The sequence below is a fragment of the Aotus nancymaae genome, unplaced genomic scaffold, assembly GCF_030222135.1.
Source record: "Aotus nancymaae isolate 86718 unplaced genomic scaffold, 86718_ANA_hifiasm-v0.15.2.pri h1tg000041l, whole genome shotgun sequence".
Taxonomy (NCBI): Eukaryota; Metazoa; Chordata; class Mammalia; order Primates; family Aotidae; genus Aotus; species Aotus nancymaae.
Window position 1 is genome coordinate 22140456 of NW_026988455.1, and position 27736 is coordinate 22168191.

General features: G+C 42.5%; 1 protein-coding gene across 4 annotated transcripts in view; it reads right to left on the reverse strand.

The window, feature by feature from the left end:
* Positions 1 to 878: 878 nt before the first annotated feature.
* The window catches only part of SYK (spleen associated tyrosine kinase), a 79620-nt gene continuing 52762 nt past the window's right edge, over positions 879 to 27736 (reverse strand). For 3 of the 4 annotated variants that reach the window (XM_012472220.2, XM_064361580.1, XM_012472219.3), the window contains exons 8-15: positions 26469 to 26537; positions 19043 to 19130; positions 18488 to 18665; positions 15563 to 15772; positions 14397 to 14586; positions 9329 to 9469; positions 8579 to 8691; positions 879 to 2404 (exon numbers count right to left, since the gene is read on the reverse strand). In XM_012472220.2, the coding sequence (XP_012327643.1) occupies positions 2332 to 2404; positions 8579 to 8691; positions 9329 to 9469; positions 14397 to 14586; positions 15563 to 15772; positions 18488 to 18665; positions 19043 to 19130; positions 26469 to 26537 (1062 nt within the window). In that variant the 3' untranslated portion in view covers positions 879 to 2331. The remainder of the gene's footprint in view (positions 2405 to 8578; positions 8692 to 9328; positions 9470 to 14396; positions 14587 to 15562; positions 15773 to 18487; positions 18666 to 19042; positions 19131 to 26468; positions 26538 to 27736) is intronic. The other variant, XM_064361581.1, reaches the window with a different exon arrangement.

The following is a 27736-nucleotide window of genomic DNA, read 5'->3' on the forward strand; positions in this document are numbered from 1 at the left end:
GAATCCAGCCCAAGCTAGCTGCTCTAGAAGCCTGGAGACCTTTCCCAGCTTCCCAAATGGAGCCCTTTTCACATGACCAATACTCCTTCAATTAAGTTGCCTGTCTCTGTTTGCCCTCCTTTGTGGCTTGCAGGGGAAAGGATAATTATTCCTGACCACAGGACACAATTTTCACTAGAAAAGACTTCCTTGTGTTGGCCACAGTGGGAATTCTGCACACAGGAGCCTGCTCCACCAAGCAGGGCATTCAGGAGATTGTTCAAGGACAAGGAGAGCCGCTGGACCTCTGCAAGGAGGTGACGCCCCTGCCCCCTTCTCGCCTCATCACATTCTGAATATTTGGCAACACCAGGCTCCTGGGAAGGGAGAAGTACTGAAAAAGAGGCCAAAAAGCACACAGAAAGAAGACAGAAAACTCCACGCACTTCCTACATAGGTGCTACTGTATTCCTATGAGCACGGGGCCTGTGTTAAAGACGCCCTCAGGAAGTTACAGAAGGAAGCCACCAAGAGTTCAGCCTCACAGCCTCTTTCTCAGATGCGGTCACCACTTTACCGAACCTGGCACATCCAGCCTCTCCTTTCATAATTCTACACCTGTTCGTGGCCTGGCAGACAGATATTTTGTCTTTCTAATTTCAGCTATTCTAAATGTGGTTTGAGAAACTGCTCAGCACTCTCAGCACTCAGGGCTTCTGTCTTTAAAAATATGATTAAACCACCAGATAGTGTGATTCAAAAAGTGTGTGTGGCTTCTAAAACCTTCTAACCACGAGTTCTGTGAGTGACTCCTGTCTCCTGTGGCTGAGCATGGGAACTGATTGTCTTTCCCCATGCCTTGCATCCCCTGTTAGAGGAGGGTCTCCCCTGCTGTCTGTGGCTGTCCATGCACTAATGTCTCAGGTATAGCTGAAGGCCAGATGGGTCCAAGTTTATTAATATCTGCTGACATAAGATAATGGCTAAATTATCTCTTTAACTTCTATTTTTTTTGAGACAGAGTCTTGCTGCGATGCTCAGGCTAGAGTGCAATAGTATGATCTAGGCTCACTGCAACCTCCGTTTCCCGGGTTCAAGTGATTCTCCTGCCTCAGCCTCCCGAGTAGCTGGGACTACAGGTGCATGAAACCATGCCCAGCTAATTGTTGTATTTTTAGTAGAAATGGGGTTTCACCACATTGGCCAGGCTGGTCTTGAACTCCTGACCTCAAGTGATCCAGCCGCCTTGGCCTCCCAAAGTACTGGGATGTCTCTTTAACTTTCAAGAGCTACAGCAAAACTGGTATCAATGGGTGATGACTGGTATAAGATCAAACATTAAGTCAAGGATTAGTTAAGATCAGAAAAGAATTCTCTAGTCTTGTACCTTCAACCCAAACTCACACTCCAAAAGACCTATGTGTGGTGAGGCTCAGCGTCTTTGGCTTGTTATGAATTAACTCTTTCTATGAATTAACACTGTCCCTAGATGCCGGGGAACAGGCCTCCTGCCTCCTCAGTGAGATGCTGGGGGACAGACCTCTTGCCCCTGCTATGCAGCCTCCATGTAGAGCTTTATTTACCAGTCACCAGGTCTTCAAGACAGTCTGCAGGAGAGAGGATTTCAGGGGGAAAGTAAACCAAGCCAATTCATTCAAATGGTCCTCTTTATCACAAACATGTCTTCCATTTCATAACAGAGACGGCAAAAGCAGTATCCAGGCTTTTTTTTTTTTTTTTCCTTTCCCTAACTGGCTATATGCTTAGAAACTGCACTGGTCAAACTTGATTTTCTTTTTAAAGCCTCAAAACACTTTTATTGTCAGGAAAGCTTTTCAGTGGCCAAGGATCAGTCCCATGGGCTGTCAGAGCCACGCTGTAGAAGCAGCCAAATTCCTCTGCCTTTACCTTCCCTTCAGGAGTCACATGCTAAGGCATCCTTGAGCATCTGGAAAAGGCTGCTTGGGGTGAGAATGCTCTTGGCCACCCTGCAACGCCCCTGGGCCTGCTGAGTAACAAATATACCCCAGGATCCAGAGAAGGGGAAAGACATGAAAGGGATTTGGAAACAGATTGTAAAAATAACCTGTAAGAAAATCACGCAGACAAAAAAAACCAACAAATCTACCTAGCCCCTTTGACCCTGCCATCTGCCTTTTCTCCTGGGACGGCCTTTGCTTTGCAGAGTATGAGTCCTGGGACAGGCTTTGGGTGACAAGTCACGGGCATGTTCCATCCAAAGCTGGCTCTCCTGACTGGCAGAAGGAGGTGGCCAACAATCAATTGCTCTGGATACATTTTCCTGTGATTGCTCCTGTGATCAAAGGCAGCCACCAACAGGTATGGGAGTGGTTAGTTCACCACGTCATAGTAGTAATTGCGCAGCCGCAGTTCCACCGCTGCGAATCCAGGCCTGTTCTCCACACTGGAAAAGGAAGAGATGCATTATTGTTCATCAATGTGCTTGTGAAAAAATGCCCATCCCAAGCGGGGCCTCTGCAGGCAGAGTATCAGTAGTGCCACCCCTGGTGGCTGACTCTAGGGCCTGCAGCTCACAGCGTGGTCCCTGTGTCCCCCACCCCAGGGTGACCAGAAGGCTGTCAGAAATATAGTGTCAGCCCCCTGCAGACCTACAGAACCCGTATCTGCGTTTTAATGAGACCTCCAGTGATTCATGTCCACCTTAAAGTAGAAGACATATTGCATTAGAACTGGCAGTCTTTTAGCTCCAGGTTCAGAGGCTGTCACTTTGTGATTTTAGCAACACAGGTGTCTGAAAATACTTGGCAAATGTACTGCAGATATAGTCAACATTTGACCATAATCTTGTTAAGAGTAGAAATATAAACAAGCTTTAATTCTCCCTTTCCACGCTCTAATTGATGGCTCTGGATTTTGTGAAAAATGGCTGTTGATATGGGTTCTTATTAAAACTCAAAACATGTCAGGGCAGAAGCAAAGACCCAGGGCTTGTCTATGGTCCACCTTAATATAGCCAGTCTTACTGCCACTGCTGGCCAGGGAGGCACTGATGTCAGTGAACTACAGGCAGAAGCGTTAACAATTTGCAGTCTCTAAACAAACATTTACAGACACTTCTGTTTTCTCTTACACAGACTCCTGCACAGATCAGTTAGAAGCAAGTATTAGAACCCCGACAATCTAACCTCACTTAGAAGTTATTTTTCTAATTTTGCAAGATTTCTGGATATATTGCAAGTGGATGAAGCTGAAATACAATAAGTGAAAGTGAAATAGAATGTGAGGTTAAATTGTATGAAACCATCCACATTCAACCATTTTGACCTACGTCAATGTCAACACAAGAGAACAGCCATAGAACGTGCATCAGGACCAAGAATCACTCATCATTACAAGAGCAGAGTGGCTTCTAGAAATTGTCAAATGGCATCAAAATACATGGTTTTCCCTATAGCTTTCAATAGTGAGCAAAATGACAAAACTGCTCAAATCGATCAGTGTGGTCAGCCATCTGTGGTGATGTCTGGGGACACAGGCATCCCAGGGTGTCACTGAGAGGGGCCTTGTCTCTTGCCACCAAGTGTGTTCCAGGAGGGGATGTGGTGGCCAACACTATGGTACAGGAGCATGCAGAGAAACTTGCGTCCACCCAGAGGGACAGCCTCTGTCTTGCTCCTAAATGTCTACAGTCAAAGAGAATGCACTTTAGCATCTCTGCAAAACAGGGAGCTCTGCTCCAACTTTGGGGATCCAAATGGCACAAAGTACACCTTTGGATCTTGCTCTGGGGGTTCAACTGCCCAGCAGCCATGCAGCAAACAAACGCAAGGAAACAGGAATACAGACTCATCCTCAGGAAAAGTACCTGGTCAGGTCTCCTAGGAAATCTCTCCTGTACATCCATGGGAGACGCTGCCTCCAGGAAGCTGGGACACAGCTGTGCTTCAGCAGCAGGAGGGTAATGCAGTGCCCTTGCGTGCCCAGCTTCCTGCCCTGCTCTGGCCTGCCATTCTGCTTTCGGGCTGGAGTGTAGTTTCTGCTCTGCCCCTTGTGCCCAGCAACCCTCCTCTTCTCCCCTCATCCCTATACACAATGTCACTTCTTAGCCTACAGGTCTCAGCTGCAATTCCTCAAGGTGGCCTATCTGGAGCCCCTGTTGGAAGTGTGACCCTCCCTTCCCCATAATTCTCTGTTCTCTTTTAAAGTTCCCAGTGTGTGATTTTATGTAAAATATATGGTCTTCATCCTGGGCTCCTGGCACAGAGTTCCTAAAACCCTTGGAATTTCCTGTCAGGCTGAAAGCAATATCTTTTGTTACTCATAATAAACCCCCTTCAATACCTGGGTTCGTGCTAATGAGAGTACTTCTCTTCCTCCCTCCTTCTCTCCCTTCATCCATCTCCCTCCCGCTCTGTCTGTCTCTATATATCACCTTGGAGAAGGTTGCTGTTTACAACTGAGGAAAAAATGAAGAAACAAAGCAAAACAAAACGGAGAATATACTAGGACCACCTGTAGTCCCTTCGTTGAATCCACACTTTCTAGAAGCTCCAATATGCTTTTGTGCCACAGGCAACTGAGAAACTACTTCAACACAAGGGGGCTTTAAAAACCCCACACTTATGTGTGATATCCTCCATGCCCCGGTGCCCTCCTTGCTTTGAATTCCCACTGGAGTCGTCCCTTTCCTAAGACACACCATAGGACACACTTCTTTTTAGCTTATTGTTTATTGCCTGTCTGCCCCAGCCCCAATTATAAGGTCTGATAAGGACAGGGTGTGAGATGTCTGTGAGGCTTGCACCTGGGGTGACAGCCTGCACAGCAGGGGCTCCAGCCACGGCCACAGACCATGTGAATGACCCAGTGCTCTCAGAGGACATGGGGCTCAGAGGAAAGCCTTGGGACTGAGGCTGTGCAGGGAGCCAGGGCAGATCTCAATAAAGTCCTGAGAATTCTTGCTATATCTTGGGTTTATTAATCTTTAAACAGGAACTTGAGCCACATCTAGATCCTCCTTGACTCTCAGAGAAGCTTGAGAGCCCAGGAATTTTCTCCACTGGGCAGAGGCCCCTCTGGGGGGTCAGGACTGTTAGGAGACTGTGTTTTAGGATCAAGAGCACCGACTTCTTTCCATTTGTAAGGTCTTTTCCCACTGGTGTCTTTAATCGCCCCGAGCATAACTTGGCTCTGGAAAACACTACAATGGAAGACGCCCTGACTGATTTCCTGCTTTCCTCAGGGCCAGTGTCTCCTTCTTGGCTTTCACGCTGCCTCCTTGAGTGACCTGCATGGGGCAGAACTCTAATGCTGTCTTTCCCCTTTGCAAAGCGAGAGGGTGAAGGAGTGAAGCCTGTGCCATCCCCAAACATGCCAGATTGGTATATTGATTATTTTGAGTTGAAAATAAATTGTAGTTTCAGAAAGGACGAGCTGACCTGTCTCTTTGTGCCTGCAGCAAACCATAAAGATTCCTCTGGAAAGGAGACCCTGTACCAGGATGAGAAAATGGCCCTTATCATCAGAGGCTGGGCATTGGAGCTGCAATGGGCCTTAGTAAACTTATTTAAGAAAGTATCCCTTATCTTCCACTGGTTTTACACCGTCCTCATATCTCCCAGTGACTTCTCTAGAAAATCTGCTCCTTCTAGTCAGATTTCCTTTGTTCTGTTGTTTCTTCTTAAATGGGTTCCGTCATTGAGCTGGGAAGTCCCTTTGAATTCCCTCCAGGACCACACCCTAGAACTGATGACAAGGCCTGCAGTGTGGGACCCCCTGCACCTTTGGGGGGCCTCAGGCAATAGCCCAGGTTACCAGGACCAGCCCCTGGTGCTTCTGAGTTCTCCTTGTGGTCCTGCCCCAAGGTATCTTTTCCTTTTATTCATTCAGCTGCACCACATTGAATTTCTTATGTTTAGACAAAGTGATACAGGAGCTAGAAAGAAATTATTTAGGCAGATAGTGAGGGTAACAGAGCCCTTGGTACGGTTTCCTTTTAATGAAAAGCAGCCCCCAAATCATCTGTTTTCTAACAAAAAACAGCCTGAAAAATCAAGCTGCAAGCATAGATAAGCAAGCTACAAGCTCGTATAGGTACATCTCGGCAGCTGTGCCAACAGAAGAGGGATACTTGGAAGCCAGGGAAATCCAACATGGAGGTTCCCATTCCATTTTCCTTGTTGCCCGTGTGCAGTAAAAAAGCAGGCAACAGGGCTCCAGCCAAGTAGAGACACCATCTGCATAATAAAAGATTAGGGTGGGGCGGCCAGTTTCTTTGTGTGCTATGTAAATGACACACCTGGTCCAACCAATCTTTGGGACCTATGTAAATCAGACTCAAGCTCCTCTATAAAATCCTGTGCATTTCAACATGGAACCGAAGAACCACTTGGGGGCCCCTATCTCTGTAGAAGAGAGAGTTTTCTTTTTTCTCTTGCCTATTAAACCACTGCTCTTAAACTCACTTCTTGTATGTCTGCATCTTCCATTTCCTTGGCATGAGGCAACGAATTCAGGTACTACCCCAGACAAATGCTCCTGCTTCAAAAGTTTCTGAATCTCTCCCCACCTCCCCCAACCCTGTTGGAGGTCACTACTAGAAACACAGTAACCTTCAGAAATATAGCTTTGTTGGCAAATAAATCACAGTCTGATAAAGAGCTGTGATTTCTAATCTGGGGCATAGGCCATCATCATGATTTCCTTTTGACTGGGGCTTGTGCTCTGTAGCTGACTCCTCCAAGCCTGCAGAACTCACTGAAATGCACCCCTGCAGCGTGAACTGGAGTGGGAACCAAGGGGAAAGACATTGCTTGCCTGTGAACCTCATTCAGGTTCCATCTTAAATCTCCAGGCTGGAAAATACATTTTGAAAGAATGCTCTCTTAAGGAGACTGTTCTACTGCTCTACTTTGCTGTAATTCTAGTGAATATCCAGTGAATATCACAGGAGACTGCTTTCCCTTCCCGTTCTCCCCCTGGTGGACCATTCTGGAAATAACAGGGATGTGCGTCCATGGAGGACAGAGGTGGGCCCAGCAGCCCCCATCCTGATTCCCTGAGTCTCAAGAATGCACCACAGCCCAAAGGGTATTCAGCAGCCTCACTGCACCCCGCTGGGAGCCAAGTGGGAGGTGGTTCCCCTGGCTGCACCAGCACCCAGCCCTCTCCCCCGCCACCCTTCACTCCTCACTGTTAAACACACACCACGAAGAAGAGTCGACAGAAATAAATACATCAGCATCAACATTAAATGTAAAACCTCTCCTCCAGCGAGTTCATTTTTAATTTCAAGTTTTTGCATTTGTATCACAATGATTTAATCTCTATCCTCCTCACCGTCTACAGGAAGGGAAGCCTTGCAAAGGGAGCCACAGGGAGGATAAAAACACCAGCAGTAAAGGGTCAAAGGCCGCCATGTGCCCGAGGGCTGCCCTCCCCATGTCCAGCACTGCCAATGCCTACCTGCCAATGGTTCTGACGATTCTAGTTTGGGCACTGGGAGAATTAAGCCAAGACTTAGGAATAAACATCACCCTAAATTCATGAATAACATTCCCCTCTTGCTGACACTTTGCTGTCCCTGTAGCACTAACACTTGGGGTTGGAGAAGATGCCGAAGGGCTGAGACCAGGCCCCTGTCCTGAGCCACGGCAGCAGCAGGGGCAGGAGAGCATCTGCCCACAGTTTGCCCGTTGCCTTTGTGGCTGCCCCCTGGGTGGTTTCTGGATAGAGATTCTTTCCCTGCCACTCACAATTGTGGTACAGTGATACTCACAGGGTGGGGAGGGTTGGTCTCAGAATCCCAGGTGGTATCTGCAGCATTTGGAATAGCCCTCAGCTTTCAGAGGCTCTGGCAATGTCAGCTGTATCTGAGGGCAAACCTGATTTCACAAAACATCAAATCCATGGCCAGGATTTGTGGTGTCCTCCTGATCACAGGCCACATCAACTCTGAGCTGCATGGGCTCTGTGTGCACAGTTCAGTACCAGGGAGCCGGAGATGGCAGCTTGGGGTGACCGTGCTACACACGCACAGGCGGGCTGCTGAGCCTGGGAAAGCTGTATTCCTAATTTTCAGGGGCAATGCATTTTCTTTCCCTGCTGAGCTGCCCTGAACATCACCTGAGCACTTCCACTTCAAGGACTACGTAGATTCTAGGGAACTGCAACCTTAGCCAATCCATCTGTGAGCTGTACAGAGTCCAAGGTCACCCCTCACTGCTTACGGTAATCAGAAAGTCAGGAAAGTATAACATCTCCTACCGAGTACTTCTGCCATCCTCTATGCCAGAAATGGTATCCAGCCCCAACCTCCTACAAACACCTTTTTACTTTGACTGCCCTTGCCCCATCTCCCCGCCTTATCTACATTTACATTTGGACACTTGGGTTAGAGTCCCCATCTAGACTTGACTGTTAGGCTCTACCAGAAGTAAGTGCATGGGCCAGAAAGCAAGGTCTCTTAAAGCAGGACCAGGCCCCACCACTGTTTGTTTAGCAAGGGGGCACATTGCTGATTCATGAAAAGATGAACTTAATGCTTCTTCTAGATGCCCAGCCATTTCACCTGTCTCCAGAGCATTTGAATACATCACAGACAGTGTCAGGTACTCACTCGTACGTCCAGCACAGGTTCATGAGATCGTACATCTCTCTTGGACACCCTGCAGGGCATCCCATCCGCTCTCCTTTTTCTAACATAGCGGTGACTTCACTTCCTTTCATTCCCTACAACATGCAAGATACACATAAGCTTTTCATTTTGTTTTTTGTTTTTTAAAGTGTTAACCAAACCAAACCAAACAGCCACTCCAAGACACGGAGGAGTACACGTTGTATGATTTCAATTACATAAAATACAAAAACAGGAGCGCTTAATCTGTGATGCTGGAGTCATATGCCTCACCCCTGGGGAAGGCTGTGTGTGCAGAGGAAACAGGGCTTTGGGGTTCTGTTCTTCATCTGGGGGCTGATTTCATAGGTATGTTTCATTTATGGAAAACCACTGTGCCTCATCCTAAGAGTTGTGTCCTTTATGGTACATATATTTTAATTAAAATATCTAAAAAACATTGTAAATAGTCATTATTTCTACTTCAACTCTAATGAGTAATGATCTGGGTCTATATTTATGTATATTTACATGCATTAACACACAATGGAAAAACACACTCTTCAGTGAGCATCAGATATTTCGTTCTCAGTTTAGGATAGACGAGGGCACATTAACTGCTTACTGGTAAGAGATAATGAGAGGCTCAGAGAGGTGCTCAGATTTTAGGATTTTCAGGTTCCTGTAAAGACAATCTGGTGCTTATCTGTTCTGATGGCCACCTAGTGAGAAAATGAAGCAGGGGCGACTTACGCGATACGGCTTCTGCCCATAGGAAAATGCTTCCCACATCAACACTCCAAAGCTCCAGACATCGCTTTTGCTGGAGAACTTGTAGTAGTTGATACACTCCGGAGCGTACCACTTGACAGGCCACTTCCCATGGGTCTGGGCCTAAAAGCAAAGCAGAGGGAGAAGTTCCATTAAGAATAAAATTGTGGGCGGGGCGTAGTGGCTCATGCCTGTAATCCCAGCACTTTGGGAGGCTGAGGAGAGCAGATCACTCGAGGTCGGGAGTTCGAGACCAGCCTGGCCAACATGGTGAAACCCTGTCTTTGCTGAAAATACAAAAATTAGCCAGGTGTGATAACGGGTGCCTGTAATCCCAGCTACTCGGGAGGCTGAGGCAGGAGAATCGCTTGAACCCAGGAGGCGGAGGTTGCAGTGAGCTGAGATGGCACCACTGCACTGCAGCCTACGTGACAGAAGGAGAGACTCCAGCTCAAAAACCAAAACAAAAGAATAAACTTGCATACACTCATGTTCGTAGCAGCATTATTCCCAATAGCTAAAACGTGGAAACAACCCAAGGGTCCTTCAGCACGAGTGGATAAACAAAACACCATCTATATGGACAATGGAATAGTATTCGGCCTTAAAAAGGAAGGGACTTCACTACAATATGGATGAGCCTGGAGGACGTTATGCTGAGTGAAACTGAGACAGGAGAATAGGGCCTGGAGGCGGGGAACCTAAGGACTTCTAGAATTAATTCAAATGGAAACACTTGAGCTATGACGGGAAATACCCTCTTCATTTACACAAGGTGTACACCGAGTATACACAAGGTGTAAATGACTTTGTAACATTACTTCATCCTCTTCATTTACACAGCGTGTACACCAAGTAACCAATGAAAACCTCTAGAGGGTATTTAAACCCCAGAAAATTCTGTAACTGGGCTCTTGAGCCCCTATGCTTGGCCCGCTCCTACCCTGTGGAGTGCACTTTTGTTTTCAATAAATCTCTGCTTTTGTGGCTTCATTGTTTCCTTGCTTTGTTTGTGCATTTCATCCAATTCTTTGTTCAAGACACCAAGAAGCTGGACACCCTCCACTGGTAACAAAATAAGCCAGTCACCAAAGGACAAATGCTGTATGGTTCTGCTGAGGAACCAAGAGTAGTTAGATTCATACAGACAGAAAGTAGAATGCTGGTCGCCAGGGACTAGAGGAGAGAGGAGAATGGGGAGTTAGTGTTTGATGGAGACAGAGTTTCAGCTTTGTAAGATGAAGAGAGTTCTGAATATTGGTTGTCCAACATGAATGTACTTAGCACTGCTAAACTGTACACATAAAAATGATTAAGCCAGTAAACTTTATGCTAACGTGTGTTTTATCACAATTTTAACAAAGAATAAAATCCTGACCTACAAAATGCTGTGTGTGTGTGTGTTTAGTTTGAATTTTAAAGATTTTATTAAATCTTAAAAGCTTTAAAATTTTTTAAAAATTTGAATATATACATATGTGTGTGTACGTGTATGTATATATATATATATATTTTTTTGAAGATTCAGGATAAAATGCTTGCATCTTTTAGTCTACTCTCATCTCTTCTTTTGGCCACACATAGCTTCACGGGGCATGTGGATGGCAATAGACAAGTCAAGCCTGAATATTACTTTATGGTTTTGCTCCAAGAAATATTGGATTGTTCATAAGTATATTTAAGTACTATTGTGCATTTGTCCACAGTTTTAAGCCAATGCCAATTATTTCATTTTTTTGTTTTTTTTTTTAAATTGTTACCAAATATCTTACATATTTATAGGGTACATGTATTTGCTACATGCATGGAATGTGTAATGATCAAATCAGGGTACTTGGGGTGTCCATCACCTTGAATACTTATAATTTCTATGTGTTGGGAGCATTTCAAGCCCTCTCTTCTAGCAACTTTCAAATATACAATATTATGTTGCTAACTATAGCCACCCCACTCCACTATCAAATGTTGGAGTTCATTTGTTCTGTCTAATTGTATGTTTGCACCCATTAACCAACCTCTTTCATCCCCACTCCCATTCACACACCCTTCCTAGCCGCTGGTATCTATCATTCTATTTTCTATCTCCATGAGATCGAGCTCTCTCTCTCTCTTTTTTTTTTTAGCTTCCACACATCAGCGAGAATATGTGGCATCTGTCTTTTCTGTACTTGGCTTATACCATCTAATATAATGACCTCTAGTTCCATCCCTGTTACAGTAAATGATATAATTTCATTCTTTTTCCAGCCAAATAGAATTCCATTGTGTGTGGTGTGTGTGTGTGTGTGTGTGTGTGTGTGTGTGTATGGATTAAGTGGATTAAGTGATTTCACCCATTGATGGACACTTAGCTTGATTCCACAACTTTGCTATTGTGAACAGTTCTATGATAAGCATGTGAGTGTATGTATCCCTTTGATACACAAGTTTATTTTCCTTTGCATAAATACCAACTAGCAGGATTGCTGGATCATACAGTAGTTCAATGTATAGTTTGTTTTTATTTTGAGAAGTCTCTCTACTATTTTCCATAGTGACTATACTAATTTACATTCCCACAAACAGTGTATAAGAGTTTCCTTTTCTCTGCATCTTTGCCAGCACCTGTTTTGTTTTTTTTTTTTATCGTTTTAGTAGTAGCCATTCTAGCTGGGGTGAGATATCTCATTGTGTTTGTAAATTGCGCTTCCCTGATGTTTGGTGATACTGAGCATTTATTCATATACCTGTTGGCCATCTGTATGCTGATTATACTTCGGTTTCTATCACCTTGTGCTGCACTATTTTAAAATTTTGATCTTACAAGTCATGAACGATACAGCCATGTGTGTTATTTCAAGTTTCTTCTGAATTTTGAACTGATGAAAAAAGTAAATCTTTGACAAATCCTAAATGCAATGAAAGTTAGCCTCTCTCTGGAATAACCTAACACTTCTCCTCTCAAGGGTGGTTCTATCTATCCCATCCTTCGAAGCTGGCAGGCTGCGGCTGCTCTGACCAATAAGATCAGGTGGAAGTGACCCTGAGGCAGCTTCTGGGCTTGCCCTTATAGGCTTGGCAGCCCCCACTTCCTGTCTCTTGGGTAACTGCTCTCAGGCTACAGCTGCCATGCTGTGAGGAAGCCCAGGGACCCCAAGGAGAGGCTGTGCGTAGGTGAGCTGACAGCCCTGCAGAGTTCCCCAGCATGGGCCACGTCTAACCAGCTGCTCAGTGGCTGAGTACTGTGAGTGAGCAGAGTGAAAATGGTCCTCTTGCCCCTTGCGCCACCGTACAAGCCCTTGTGTGAGCAGATGCACCAAGCTCTGCCCACCTGGCCCTACCCACACAGCAGGACTGCGAGGAAACCAACACCTGGTGGTGTTTTAGGCACTAAGTTTGGGGTGGTTTGTTATGCAGCAGTGGATAAGGGGACCAGCATTCATGTTTCATTTTCTCTATCTCCTCTGTGTCCTTGTTTCAGACAGGCTGTCTTCTCTCTAGTGATCACATGATGAGGTCATGATGAGGTCCATCCAGCATTGCAACAGGCCTCTTTCTCCAGCATGTCCTGTGCTGCTCATCCTAGGCTGCTGTCTCCTTTGCTCCGTTTTCCTGTTGTCTCTATCCAGGCCCCTGCTGATGCCCTTCTCACAGTGTCTCACCTGTGAAGGGGCTTCCCTCTGGGAAGCTACTGCATGAAGAATGGGGTGAGGAGGGCCAGCCTGAGCCCTGCTGTTTTCCCGCCTGGCCTTTGTGCTCAAGACAATGGCGTCCGCCTGCCTGCCTGGAAGCTCGGCTCTTGTGACTCACCCTTCATGCAGTCCCTTTGCTGGCTGAGGTCCAACATTCCCCATCACCCACTGGTCCATGAACTGCCTCTCAGGGAAAGGTGAGTGGGCAGGTATTGTCACTCAGGGTGGGGTCTCTGACCACTACAGGGTATGAAACTCAGGACCCCATCTGCCACCCATTAGGTAGATTTTCAGGGTCTGCCATCTATTTCTGAGCACGTGGACTTCACCAGAGACCAGAAGAGTTGTCAGCCTGCCCTCGGCACCCTCTTTGACTCAGTGGGTCCCAATTCCATCACATTTTCCAGTTGGTCAACATAGACCCTATATATACACCATGGATGAGTTAATATGAAGATGAAGCTTTTAAATTTTTTCTTCTATTAGTTGTTATTGGTTCCTCTGAGGGTTCAGAGAGGGGTCAAGTCATATCAGCAAGGGGATTGGTCACTGTGAAATTATTTTGTAAGAAGTCCAAACCTATACCCAGAACTAGTTTCCACTTTATGTTTTGCTGGAAGTCCATCTTTAATTCTTGATAATCTCTGCCTCACCAAACTAAAGGGCATATTTCTTTCAGCTTCAGTCACGTAACTCTCTAGATCTCTCCTTTCCAGCACTGTATTTGTTTTTTGACACTTCAACTCTTCTGGGTACCAACTAAGCCAATAGAACAATTTCTACATATTTAGTGGACATACACAGATGATGAGCGTATTTGATAAATTTTCACTTCCTAACTTTTACATGTATAGATAGATGTTCATTAGAAGGTTATTTTGGAATCACTCCAAGCTGCCTGCTGTGAACAGTGTTCCACCAGATGTTATGAAATGTCCTATCAGAAAAGGATGCCGTGGATGAATCTGGTTTGAGAGATGCAGTGCAGCAAAACCCTCCACTGAGATTCACCATGTTGAGTAGCGTGAAAAGGGCTTGGAGGAAATCCTGCAAGAATCAAGCTGTCCAATACAAACCTTTCAAGTGAACTTAATGAAGGAATCCCATTCTTCTTTTTTTCCAAAATGAATCATCACTTAATACCTTGATTCCTGATCATTCCATGAAACATAATTTAGAATATACTACTTTGAGTAAATCTCAAGGTGTGATATATCAGAGTATTTTCATTTTTTAAACAATAAAATCAAATAACATTTCTTAGTTATTTTTAAGTAGCAAAACTGCTTTTTGAAACTGTATCAATAATAAAACAGACATATATGTATGTTGTATTTTCTACCGCCCGCTACTCTGAATATTAGCTAAGTTGTACTCACCTTGTAGTAGTTTTCATCAGCACGCAGTGCTTTGGAAAGTCCAAAATCACTGATCTTGGCATAATGCTGAGTAACCAGCAACACATTTCTTGCAGCCAGATCTCTGTGCACAAAATTGCACTCCTCCAAATACTTCATGCCCATAGAAACCTGATGAACTAGTTCTATGATGTTCTTATCCTTGACATGTCTGAAAGTCACAACAATATCATCAGCTAGAGGAGACGGTGACCCATTTCACAACAAACAACCATGCCCCTCACGAGGCAGTAGGTGAATCCATTGCTTCTCTCTAACAATAAAACTCACAAGTGGTGACAAGTAACTTTATCAGCATATAGCTGTTCAGGACTGAATGTCATTCTCCTGGTGTTCAATGGGATTGCGTTTCCTGGCATGCTTGGAATTGCAAGCAAAGCAGTATAACAGGGTGGTCAGACCTGGCTCACAGGCAGCCAGGCACACCTCAAATCCTTGTTCCACTATCGCACAGGTCACAGAACGAACCCTGAGTCTCAGTTTCTCACCTAGGAGGTAAGGGTAAGAACACCTCCCTTCCATGGAGACTAGAGAGGCAATCTAAGTAGAGACGCAGTGCAGCAAACGAGGCAAGCTCCCTGGTGGTTATCATTCTATTTTACTCCAAGTGAGTGTCTCCATCTCAACAACAGCTTTAGATGAGAACACGATTACTCCCTTGACGGATGTAATCAATTAGCAGCGATTGGTATCTTCAGAAGTCATTACTCATGAGAACATAAGGTCAGCCAAACAGATAAGACGTAACTGTCACCTTTTAGAAAAACATTTATTTTAAATGTTTCTTTAAAAAGAAAGTGTTCTTCCCAGTGAGAAAGGAGATTCATCATCAAGATATTATTCTAAGGTGGAGTCTATCCCTGGGCCAAGACTGAATGAGCACAGGAAGAAAAGAAAGACAAAACTCTGTGACGAATTCTTCTCTGAAGGACTAGAACTAACAGATCTGATGCCAAAGACTGTGTCTCCACCTGTCCCTCTGTCAAGGAACCTGAGTGTGGACCAATAAGGGAAGGCACAGAAGGGTGGGAAGGCTCCCCAAGGAAATCAGGCTGCTTGGCCCATCCAGTCATGGGCCCCATCCCTCAGGGGATAGATCCCAGGCCTGTGGGGGCACCTGACAATACCTGTTCTGTTGCAAATACTTATTGAGGGGACCAAGTTCTGCCATCTCCATGACCAACATCCAGGACTCGGCCTCGCATATCCCGATCATGCGTACGATGTACGGGTTGTCCAGCTGCTGCATGACATTTGCTTCTGCTAATAACTCATCTTTAAGAGCAGGGTCATTGGCCTCATTTTTCAGTATTTTCACAGCCACTGTTTTCACAACTCTGCAAGAGAAATCATAACGCTCAAATCAATAATCAAAATGTGTCACTTCTAGATAATCTTCTTTTATGAAGCATAATCCCCATGCAGAAACAGTCCCATGGAAATACCTGCCACAGAGTGGAAATGTGTCTTCAGAAGCCTCTAATGAATGGCTGGCCTTCCAACTATATTCACTTATTTTATAGACAATGAGAGTAATACCCTATTACTAAGAATGAATGGTGGAGGCTGGGGCTGGGCATGGTGGCTCATGCTGATAATCCTAACATTTTCAGAGGTTGAATGGGGAGGATTGCTTGAGGCCAGGAGTTCAAAATCAGCCTGGGCAACAGAGTGATACCCCATCTCTAAAAAAAATCAGCCAGGTGTGACAGTGCAAGCCTGCAGTCCCAGTTGCTCAGGAGGCTGAGGTGGGAGAATCACTTGGACTCAGGAGTTCGAGGCTGCAGTGAGCTTCACTCCAGCCTGGGTGACAGAGTGAAACCCTGTTTCTAAAAAAATAAAATAAAATAAAAAGAATGGTGAAGAACAGTACTGAAAAATGTCCCAACCAAGCAAAAACCCCAAATTGTAAAATATTTAAATAACTTGTAAGTAAACCTCACCAACAGTGACATACATGAATTCCTGTGACGTCTTGTGATTCACCATCTCAGATTATGTGTAATGAATAGGTGGATATAAAATGCCTTTCATAGATGTTGAAAGTGAATTTCTAGTTGCAGAATTTAAAAGCATACATTTAAATGCAATACGTTGAAAAGGTAAACAACTCTCCTGAGAGAACGCTGAGAGAGGTTAAGGAAGACCTAGTAAATGGAGGGATGAGCTGTGTTTATAGATTGAAAGACTCAATATCGTAAAGACATCATTTTGCCCCAAATTAACCAAGAGAGCCTCTCCTCTCCCCAAACTTTCTAAGTGAAATTATGTCCACAGTCCTGTCTCTGTTAATTCACAAGTTTAAGCAGAGAATTAAAGATCACAATCTTTCATAAACTGAAAAAGCTTATGATTAATACAGAAACATTTTTAATCATTGTACAAAATGACTGTGATATACAAACATATTTTAAAATAAGTATCACAACCAATTTTGTGTGTATATATATGTGCTCCTATATATACTTGTGAATGTATACATATGTATGTTTTTGTGTGTATATATACATGTATGTGTATATATGTGTGTGTACATACGTATACACATACATATGCACAAAAACAAATGGACGGGACAGATTGGAAAGCAAGCATTTCTTTTTTCTTTCTTTCTTTTTTTTTGAGATGGGGCCTCACTTTGTTGCCCAGGCTGGAGTGCAGTGGTGCCATCTTGGTTCAGTGCAACCTCCTCCTCCTGGGTTCAAGCGATTCTCCTGCCTCAGCCTCCTGAGTAGCTGGGACTACAGGCGTGCACCATTATGCCCAGCTAATTTTTGTATTTTTAGTAGAGACGGGGTTTCACTGTGTTGGTCGCGCTGGTCTCAAACTCCTGACCTCAGGTGATCCACCTGCCTCATCCTCCCAAAGTGCTGAGATTGCAGGCATGAGCCATGGTGCCCAGCCGGAAAGCAAGCATTTCTGTGTATATTTTTGTCTATATTTTTAACCTTTGAATTGTATAAATGACCTATTCATGAAATTTTTTTTTAAGCACAAATTCCTTATATTTGAAACAGCATGAAACAACTACATTCAACCACATTCATATTAGTGTCATACCAATCCAAAGAGAGAGTGTGTTTCAAAGGACTTTAGAAACCAGTATTTTTACTTGTACATTCTATGCCAGATACCTTCCAAAGACCAAAAGAAACACAAAGATATTTTAGAAGTTTAGCAATTTTAACTGTTATATGATATGTATTGTTATTTGAAATCATAGGACACAGCCAATAAATAATTACGCTAATCATATTTAGAACTGATAATTTTCTCAGTAAGAAAAATGAGACATAACTATAAAATCAAAGAAAATAAATATAAACACTGTATTGTTTTATAACAATCATTTTATTTCAGTTGATTGAAATAAAATCAATAGAATGATTTTATTTTAATTTAATAATACATACATATGTGTGTGTACGAATGAAGCTCTAAAAATTTATACAATAAGGTTAGTTAACAGTAGTGTTGAGGTGGCATTATCCAAATATGATGTTCTTTTTTTTTTGGTTTGTTTTTGGAGACAGGGCCTTGCTTTGTCACCCAGCCTGGAGTGCAGTGGTGCAATCATGGCTCACTGCAGCCTTGACCTCTTGGCCTCTTGAGTAGCTGGAACTATAGGTGTGCACTACCACTCCTGGATAATTCTTTTAAGTTTTTTGTAGAGACAGGGTTTTGCTATGTTGCCCAGGCTGGTCTGAAACTCCTAGCCTCAAACAATCCTTCTACCCTCCCAAAGTGCTAAGATTACAGGCATGAGCTACTACGCCAGATTGATGTTTTTATTTTCTTATGTTTCTGCTAGTTTCTATTTTCTAATTTTTCATAAGGTGCACGTACTATTAGGTTGGTGCAAAAGTAATTGCAGTTTTTGCCATTAAAAGTAATGGATACTTTCATTATAGTGTACCAGAAATTAACAAGAATGATAGCGTTAATTAAAAAAGGGGTTAGTCATGCCAGGTTACATTTTGTTATTCTCGGTAGTGTCTAGAACCGGGGCTCATGTGAGGGTGAGAGCGGTGCAGTGGAGCATAGTGACTTACTTTTTCATTTGGTAGTAGCCTTTTTTCACAGTTCCAAAATTCCCAGAGCCCAGTTCTTTGTCTTCCAGCGTCAGCAGACTTCGGTCCAGGTAAACCTCCTTGGGCCTGATCTCCTCGGGGTCTGCGTAGGGGCTCTCATACACCTCTGTGTCCATGGGCAGTGCTTCTCTCTGGGGGCCTGCAATGCAGTCAAGAATCATACAACCTGGGGCTGGACCCCACATCAGGATTGATCCTTCCAAGAACATCATCTTCATGGGAGTGTGAACTCAGAGCAGCATCAAGGTTACAAGGGATGAGAAATTCTGAAGAGCGGCATGGACGTTTCCAGTGTCACTAGGTGAGGGAGGTGGGAAAGACCATTTCATTCCAAAGCACTACCACTGCCCATGGGCATGGCGTCTGCCGCCTGCCACTAGACGTGAGTGTCTCCACGGCTAACTGTGCTGTATCGCAATCACAGACATGGGGTGGATTCGCGAACCAGCTCTACAGACTGACAAGTGACCGCGCGCTTCGCTCTGTGAATATCCCTTAAATGAAAGCAGGTCTCACCTTTTTCTGCAGTCCAGGGCCCAAGTTCCGGCTCATACGGATTGAACGACACGGTACTCTCTGGCCGGTTCCCTTGGGCAGGCGAGGGCTAAAGCACAGAAAGGACAACAGGTCGTCTTTTTCATCCATACAAATGTTAAGTTGATCTGCATAATTATTTTTATTTTTTAGTAATCACGCTTTAACTTTTGCAGGAAAGACAAGGGAAAGAATGAAGAAAAACAAGAAAGAAAATAAGGCTGATCTCATTCTTCGGGCAATTATTTGGATACTGCAAGGGCGAAAGCAAGCTTGTGCTGCTACAACCCAAGGGACCCTGCGGGGCGTTCAGAGGATGTGGTGAGACTCAACTCTACTGGCCTGGACAGAGCTGCTTCCCCACTCACCCCCTTGCACATCCTGTTCCCACCTGCCGAAGGTCACTGATGGTTTGCATGTTCCCCTGGGATGCATTTTCCTCCTTTAACTCATGCTCTTCAATTTCATATTATATAGAAGCTATTTAAAGAGGGGAATTAGTACTTATTAGCTGCTCCCACCTACTTCCCAACTCCAAACCATGTTTTCCTAGTCTCCACCCAAGTCTTTATCTTCGGTGGAGATGCAGCAGCATTGGGGTGGATGCCAGAGGGTGGCATTGGTCAGTGACTACAGGTCCCAAGGGAAGGCCAGCTGCTGCCACCTAGGTGGCAATGCACCTGCCGCCAGGGCTGCTGCTGGAAATCAGTGTCCCTGTGAGACTGGGACTCCTTTTTCGTGCAGCTGAAAGAAGGCAGTTCTTCCGAATATCCACAGCAGGTAACAGTGGCATATCTGAGACAAAGTTTTGCATCCTGTTAACAGCATTCTTCCCTATTATTTATTTGATCCACATCAGTTTATATCATGCAACAACGGGGTGGGGGAATCTACTCCTTATTATCCTAAGGATTTCCCTTTTCCCTTTTACAAGTCTCTATCTTGAGTTTTCCTGATCCACCCTTTCTTCCAAATTAAAACAAGATTCTGGCTTCTTGCTACTATATTTAATTCACAGGAGAACCATGATTCAGATGCCTTTTTTTTTTGGAGTGAGTTGAGTCGCAATTCTATACATCGATTGACCTTCTCAGTGCCCGAACACTGGCCACGAAGAAATGAGATACTGCCAGATTTTGGAGAAAGTTAAAGAAACAGAGACATGAAGCTTAACATGACAGTCACTTATCTTATGACACACACTAAATCCTCATCTGCCTTATTAATATTACAAGCCCAGAAACTAAAAACAGAATAATGAAGTCACGATGCACCTCTACAGCCACTAAGCCATTATCTCCAAACACCCAGACTTCCTTCTTTCACGGGGTCTGCTGAGCACTTCAGAGGCAGGCACTGCTCACCATGGCCCGAGCCCATTGACGAGGGTAAAGGACATCTGTTGTTATTTGTAAAAGTGATGTCAATGGGATCCATTTTCTCACAGACTATCTCAGCATTCTTACTGAACTGATTAACAGAAGTAACTATGATACATCAAGAATGAAAATAGAATATAAGTTCCAGGAGGCATAGACATTTGTTCACCACATTGGGAGTTGTGCCGCATCCACAAGGATGCTCAATAAAAATGTGTTGGACAAACACATGAATGAATAGATGGGTGAATGAATGAAAATCACTTCTAAAACCAGGATATGCGAAGTATAAACTAATGTGCTTTAAAAATTAGCTCTCTCTCAAATCTTTATGCTAATGAAGAGAAATAAGAATGAATAATTCCAAATGACAATCTATTTCTTTTAAACATTTACATATGATTACAGGACTGTGCTGTGGTTTCACTTCTGGTTTATAATACAATTACCTTGCCTCTGGAAAACTGTCCTAACAGAAACTGGGTGATTACCAAGGCTTTCTATCCTCCTCTTTTGCTCAGTTGCCTCCCACAACCAATTCTAGGCTGAAAATAGTTTTTTTTTTTTCTAAGCTTATTTCAGGGTTAACATTTACTGTCATTTCAACTCCTTTGATTTTCCTTGCAAGCAGGCACATTCTGAGATCCAAAGACAAAACTTGAACGGACATGGAATTAAAGGATGTCCTCAGATTAGCCATCACAGGCAAGGAGAGGGACCATCACCGCTTCTTGATGTAAGACTCCTCTCCCTCCCACTGAGGACATTATCCTGGGGCTAAAGCCTCTCTACTGTTTTCCAGACCAGGAGGACTTCCAAATGGCTTGTTCCAATTAAACCAGAATGCAATTCCCTGACATATGAATCCCGTAGGGAAGAATTTTAAAACAGAGATGGGGTTGTCAAAATATGCTGAAAAGGATACTAGGGTGTCAGGAATCAGTAAGAATTAGTAGTGATGGACACAGAGAATCTAAACTCCTGGGCAGGAATAATTTATACTCTCAATAGCAGTGTGTTGTTCACCCCTAGTCTATCTTGGCTTATGGATAAGGAGACAGATGGGAGATCTTCCTTGGAAGTTAGAACTCCACGTTTATAGCTAAGGTAACTCAGGGCTTCATTTCCATGCTGCCAAGCACAGACCACTATGTGAAGAGGAGCGTTTTAAGCCAAACCACAAAGAACCCTCATGTCTCTCAACAACACCACATCAGCTCTCTCCTACCTAGAGTCCTGGGCTCCCTGCCCCTATTTCTGATGACTAACGAGACTGGAGCAAAGGATGATACCACAATTGGAAGACTGCAGAAGAAATGGGAGGCTTCCTATTGAGTCTGTTAAAAGAACAGTGAGTGGTTTCCTTATGATAAAGATGAAGGTGCGAAATGCACATTTCATCTTTCACAAAGCACTTGGTGCATAGGCAACTTAGTAGAACAATAACCAAAACAACCTCTAAAAGAAAATGCTCAGTTATAAAGAAAAATTTGAGGAGTTTGTAAAGAATGAGCACAGAGGCATAATGATAAATTGTAAAAATATTAATTATTTTTTTAAAATAATTTTTAATTGTAATGAAAAATATATTGCCAATCTACATTATTATTTGCCTTATATTCTTTATGTCTACATTTGTATTTGAGAGCTCTATTCTGTCCCAATCAATAAGTGTCATCTGTTCTGCACAGTGAGCAACAGGTGTAAATGAAATGTTGACCATTCCATTTTCCTCATTTTTACCAATATTCAGAACAGGCTCAAACCCACAGTTCACCACTAGATGGCACTAGCCACCTTAGCTTTCCACCTTCCGAAAGAGCAACTGGTGACTTTTCCCTAAATTTTATAAATTCAGGTAATGACATCACTCTGCAATAATCAGTATAAATTATTGTCCCTGATTTCCTATTGATAAGGTTTAACTGCAAATAGAAAATGTATTTGACAAGCATTTTTTCAGTGCCTATGTTTAAAAGCTGGGGATCTAGAAATGAACAAAATAGGAAAAATTATTGCTTTATGTAACTGACAGGCCCATTCAGAGTTTCCTGATTGCCAAGTATCCTAACATTCATTTATTAGATGTTAATTTTTACTCCCAGATTCTTGGGACATGTTCAAATTCGTAATGCAGATGACAATACAGTCATCAGTCATCACAATAAAAGAAAAAAAAAGAAAAAAGAAATCAGTAACATACTTATAAAATATAAACAAAATTAATAATACAACCACTAGTCTTTAAATGAATTAAACCCCTCCCAGTGTTAGTCCTGGAATTTGTTCCAGCAGTAATGTAGATGGCAATACAGTCATCAGTCATCACAATAACAGTGACAAAAGAGCCAGTTGGCTTTAGAAATATTGGCTGCAATAAACTACGTGTGCTTTCCTTTTTTTTGGTGAAATGACCCTGGTCCAGTAGATCCCTGCAGATGAGGGTGGACTGTTGGTTGGGAAATAAGCTATTAGCCTTGCACTGAGATCAATGAAAATCAGTGATAACACCTGACCTCTGCAATTACTCTTCTCTTACAGCAAAGATCTAAAATCTGTTCCTTTATAATTACATGAAAACACATTTTCTCAAGGGTCTGGTCTACTAAGGCATTACCAAGCAAAAATGGTATGACTTGAGAATGTTTCTTTCTTTTTTCTCTTCCCACTGAGCCCTGTACTTAAACGTAAGTTTTAAAATATTATAATCCCCAATGTATGTGTTGGAATAAAACATGAAAAATGGGTTTTAATTGGAAATTCTGGGACAGATTTCAGTTTAATCTTCTTAGAGGATTTACCTTTGAGATGCAAAGCTGAAAAGCTCCCTGGAAGTCTTTAGGGATGCTGCTGTTCAATTTCCACTTATTTAAACACTGATAAGGTTCAGTGTTTAAAGCAGCAGAGAAACGAATTCCAGGATTAATACTAGGAGGGGTTTAATTCATTTAAAGACTACTAATTGTATTCTTAAGTTTGTTTATATTTTATAAGTATGTTACTAATTCCTTCTTTTCTCTCTTTTTTCTTTCTTTTTCTTTCTTTTTTCTTTCTTTCTTTCCCTCTCTCTCTCTTTCTTTCCTTCTTTCTTTCTTTCTTGTTTCTTCTTTTTTTTTTGATAGAATCTTGCTCTATTGCCCAGGCTGGAGTGCAGTGGCATGATCTCTGCAACCTCTGCCTCCCAGGCTCAAGTGATTCTCCTGCCTCAGCCTCCCGAGTAGCTGGGATTACAGGAATGTGCCACCACGCCTGGCTAATTTTTGTATTTTTAATAGAGATGGGTTTTCACCATGTTGGCCAGGCTAGTCTCAAACCTGACCTCAAGTCATCCACCCGCCTCAGCCTCCCAAAGTGCTGGGATTACAGGCGTGAGCCACTGCGTTCAGCAGTATGTTAGTGATTTCTAAAGACAAGTTTAAAATGCATCAGCCTGTTAGTAATTTTATGAAAAATTTAAATTATCTAATTCATAATCATCTTCAAATCGAAACATACTTTTCATTAACTACCTAGATGCTGTAGGTAATTCAAATTCTAACATGTATTTTTTTGTGCCTAAATTATTAAAACAACTACTTGCATTGAGCAAATTAACAAGTTGAAGAAAGTTATTTATCTCTTAGCTAATGAGATGGGATATTTGACATAATTCTCACAATTCTTTTCTCATGACTGATTACATAATGGAAAGTTCCCCATGTATTTGGGAAAATATACTTATTCGCTCTAAAATATATCTGATAAGCATTAAAATATTTATAATCTATAACTTAAACTATATAATCTTGATCTTTTAAAATTTATCTATCAATATTTTTGGCTTTTTATATTATTAGTAATACTTATTCCCAGTTTCTTATTTCTATAAAGAATTCAATGTATACTTTAAAGTTGGTTATAAATTTAAATAGAAAGCAAACCCTTTTTTTGCCAGAGAGGTATTTTCACAATATAAATCAGATTAATTACACTCTAATATTTAATTCTCTATTTTAAAAAATTGATTAAAAAATTTTAACAGGTTCAAATTTAAAAAGATACAACAGAGTTTACAATGAAAAGTGCGGTTTCTTAACATTCCCATCTCTTATTCTGGAGGCAACCAGCATTGCCAGTATTTTCTGTATTTTTCTAGGATACTCTATACGATCTCAACACATTCTGCATATATGTGTGTGTTTTTGTATGTGTGTGTGTGTGTGTGTGTGCGTGTGTGCATGACATTGTCTTTTACAATTAAAATTACATTTTGGAAACAATTCTAGATCTCAGCTGCCTCTCATAGTAGCAATTTTACTGCTGATTTCATTTGTTTTCCATTGAGAGGCATTTAAATTATTATCAGACTTTGTCAATTATGTAATTTTGGAATAAACATCTTCACATGTACTTGATTTCACATAGATGCAAGAATATCTGTATATACTTAGAAATAAAATTGCAGAGCTTTTCTTACAGATTGCATCATTTCAGACTTCCCCAAGGAAGAGTGAAAGTGCTTATCTACCACGCCTTTACTACAGTATTATCAAGCTTTTAAAATGTGGATCAGTTTCATAGGTGGACGCTTGAGCACCATAGTCTTAACTTGCATTTCTCTTCTCATGAAGTTAAACAACATTTCATATGTTTAAGAACTATTTATATTTGCTTTACTATAAACTACTACTGATACTTTCCACCTATTATCCTAGTAGACAGTTAATATTTTTCTTATTGATTTACAGAATCTCTTTGTATATTAAAGCTATTAATCTATGTGTCAGCATTAGTGCTACTTACTCCCAGTGTCTTATTTCTCTTTTGATGATGTTATGGTTCTTATCCATACATATATTTCTTTCTTTTCAGATGGTCACATTTACTGATATTTTCTTCAACTTTTTTCCAACATGTTCTCCTGTAGTCTAAAGATACGCTAAAACTTATTTTCTAGGTATTTCTTTAGCCACTGTGAGTAATCTGTGGGGGTGTTTTGCCTTGGGTAAACATGAAAAACAGACATAGTTATTTTATTCAGGTGTAAGATACACCTTTTCTTCCCGCATTAAATTTTTTCTGTTCTATAGTCAACATGATTGAGAACTTTTTGAGTATGACTAAACTTGAAAAATTTTTAGCAAATAAACTCTCAGGGGTTTTATGCCTTTTATTTCCATTGTTTCTAATAAATACTTTAGGCAACCTACTTCATGAGTGGAAGCTCAATTGTATGCTAAAATGTTGTAAAAACTCTAGTTAATATAAAAATAAAAAGAATTACTGATCAAAGAATCAATTTTACCCCACTGATAATGAAAGTAGAACGGGGAAAAAAGCAATTCAAACACATTACATATACATATTTTGAAGGAAGGAATGAATGAGTCATTATAAATAGAAGTCATTAAAAAGAACTTATTTTTATTCTCCCTCAAAATCCAATAATAGAACAAAACATGGAAATCAATCAGATGTCAACATTACTGCCTCAAAAAGAAAACTGGTTTTTCTAGTCCTCAGATTGCACCACTTCTGTACATATCACATTAGCAGTTCTGTGTTAGACGTGTAAGCCGTAATGAGGCCACCATGCACTGCCTGACCTCACTGTGCAGCACACCTCACAAGACCTTGGCGTTCCCTCTGTCACAATGTAACTTACATAATCAATTACCAGAACACTGCAACATGTGATTCTGGCCACCAAAAAGTAAATTGGCCATCTTTGAAAAGATTTTCCAACGTGACAATTAGCTACGACAGATGACGCCAACTGAAACGACTTTAAAATGATGCTTGGGCAGAGAAAGCATGCTCACACTGATGGACTTCCAGCTGACGGACTGAGGACCCACATGAAAAGCACAGGATGTACCTGGGGCGCGGCTGCCCAGGATCCGCAGGTGTGAGCAAGGGCAAAGAGGCCTGGAAGCAGAGTGGCAACAGGTGGAGGGCAGCGCACACGTAGGGCAGGCTGGGCGGGCGGGAGCTGAGTGCAGGTTGGTCCTACCACTTAGTTGGACAGCAAGCAGGGGATACTTTAGCACCTTTCTGTGGCCAGGCTTTGGGAAGGAGTATGATTTGATTCTTGAGATTATTCCACCCGCTGACCAAGTCTAGAAACCACAACAGCAAAGAGGAAGAGTAAATGTTTCAGAAAACAAATACAGGATCCCTTCCACAACATGCTACTTAAACTCGCTTCTATAATTGCACTGCTAACGCCCTCCTGCCCCTGCCCATGAGATCCACCACGGGCAACATCTGATCATTGGGAAGGCTTCTGGAAAGGCCTACCACTTGGGGAGAAGGATCTAGAAATATATTTGGGAAATATGTTCCACTGAAGGCTAAAACGTTAGAGCTGTTACATTTACTATGTAACAAGACTTTACTAAGTCACAAGCTCAAGACAAACCACCCTAAAGAAACTACAAGTAGCTCCGAGTGCTCAGTTGTTTTGCTTCTTCGTGGTGGGTGCTGGTTCCATGGTGGAAAATTTTGTGAAAATTCATTGAGTTGTACACTTGGGGCCTCTGCATACTTCCATGTGTATTTTACCAGTCAATTAAACAGTTATTCCAAAATATCTAAGTTCTTGAAGCCATTGGGTGATGATGACTAAGCACAGGGCTTGACATTCTTTTAAGAGTTCTCAGCCGTAAGCCCTCATCCATCTGAAGAGCCCTAAGCCCTCATCCACCATGAAGTCTGATGGAGTCTATAATATTAGGGTAGAGTTGCCGGGCCTGCGAGCCTTGTAAAGGGCAAAATAAAGTCACATCCCCATAAAGGAATTACATTTTGATCCCAAAGGTCACTAGTATCTTAGCAAATTCAAGTTCCCTGCCTTTGATAACAAGTGCTGCCCCTGGACGGCCTCCACTGTTTAAACCTGGGCGCAGCACTGAGCAGCCAATTGCCCCTACTGGGGGCAGGACATAGATTTGGCTTTCTGCGGATTTTGTTTTTCAAGTGTTACCAAGCAAAAAGTGAGGTGCAGAGGGCATACTTCACAGATGGCATTAAAAGGCATAGAAAGTCCATATGAAGTCCCCAAGAGAAGAGCAGGAAGAGAATTACTGCTTAGAGCATAAATCCGTGCCTGACCTCCTAACAGGCTGGAGGGATGAGAGAGCTGGGGTTCTGTGGATTACACATGTGTGTTAACATAGACAGCTCAAGGACGAAGTTAAAAAATATGTTCCCGTTTCTCAAATATTGCAAGAGGCCTATTTCTGATTTAATATTGGGTTTCCTCTTCGTTGTGTATATTCTCCAAAAAATGAAGAGAATTTCACCTGGATGAGAAGTT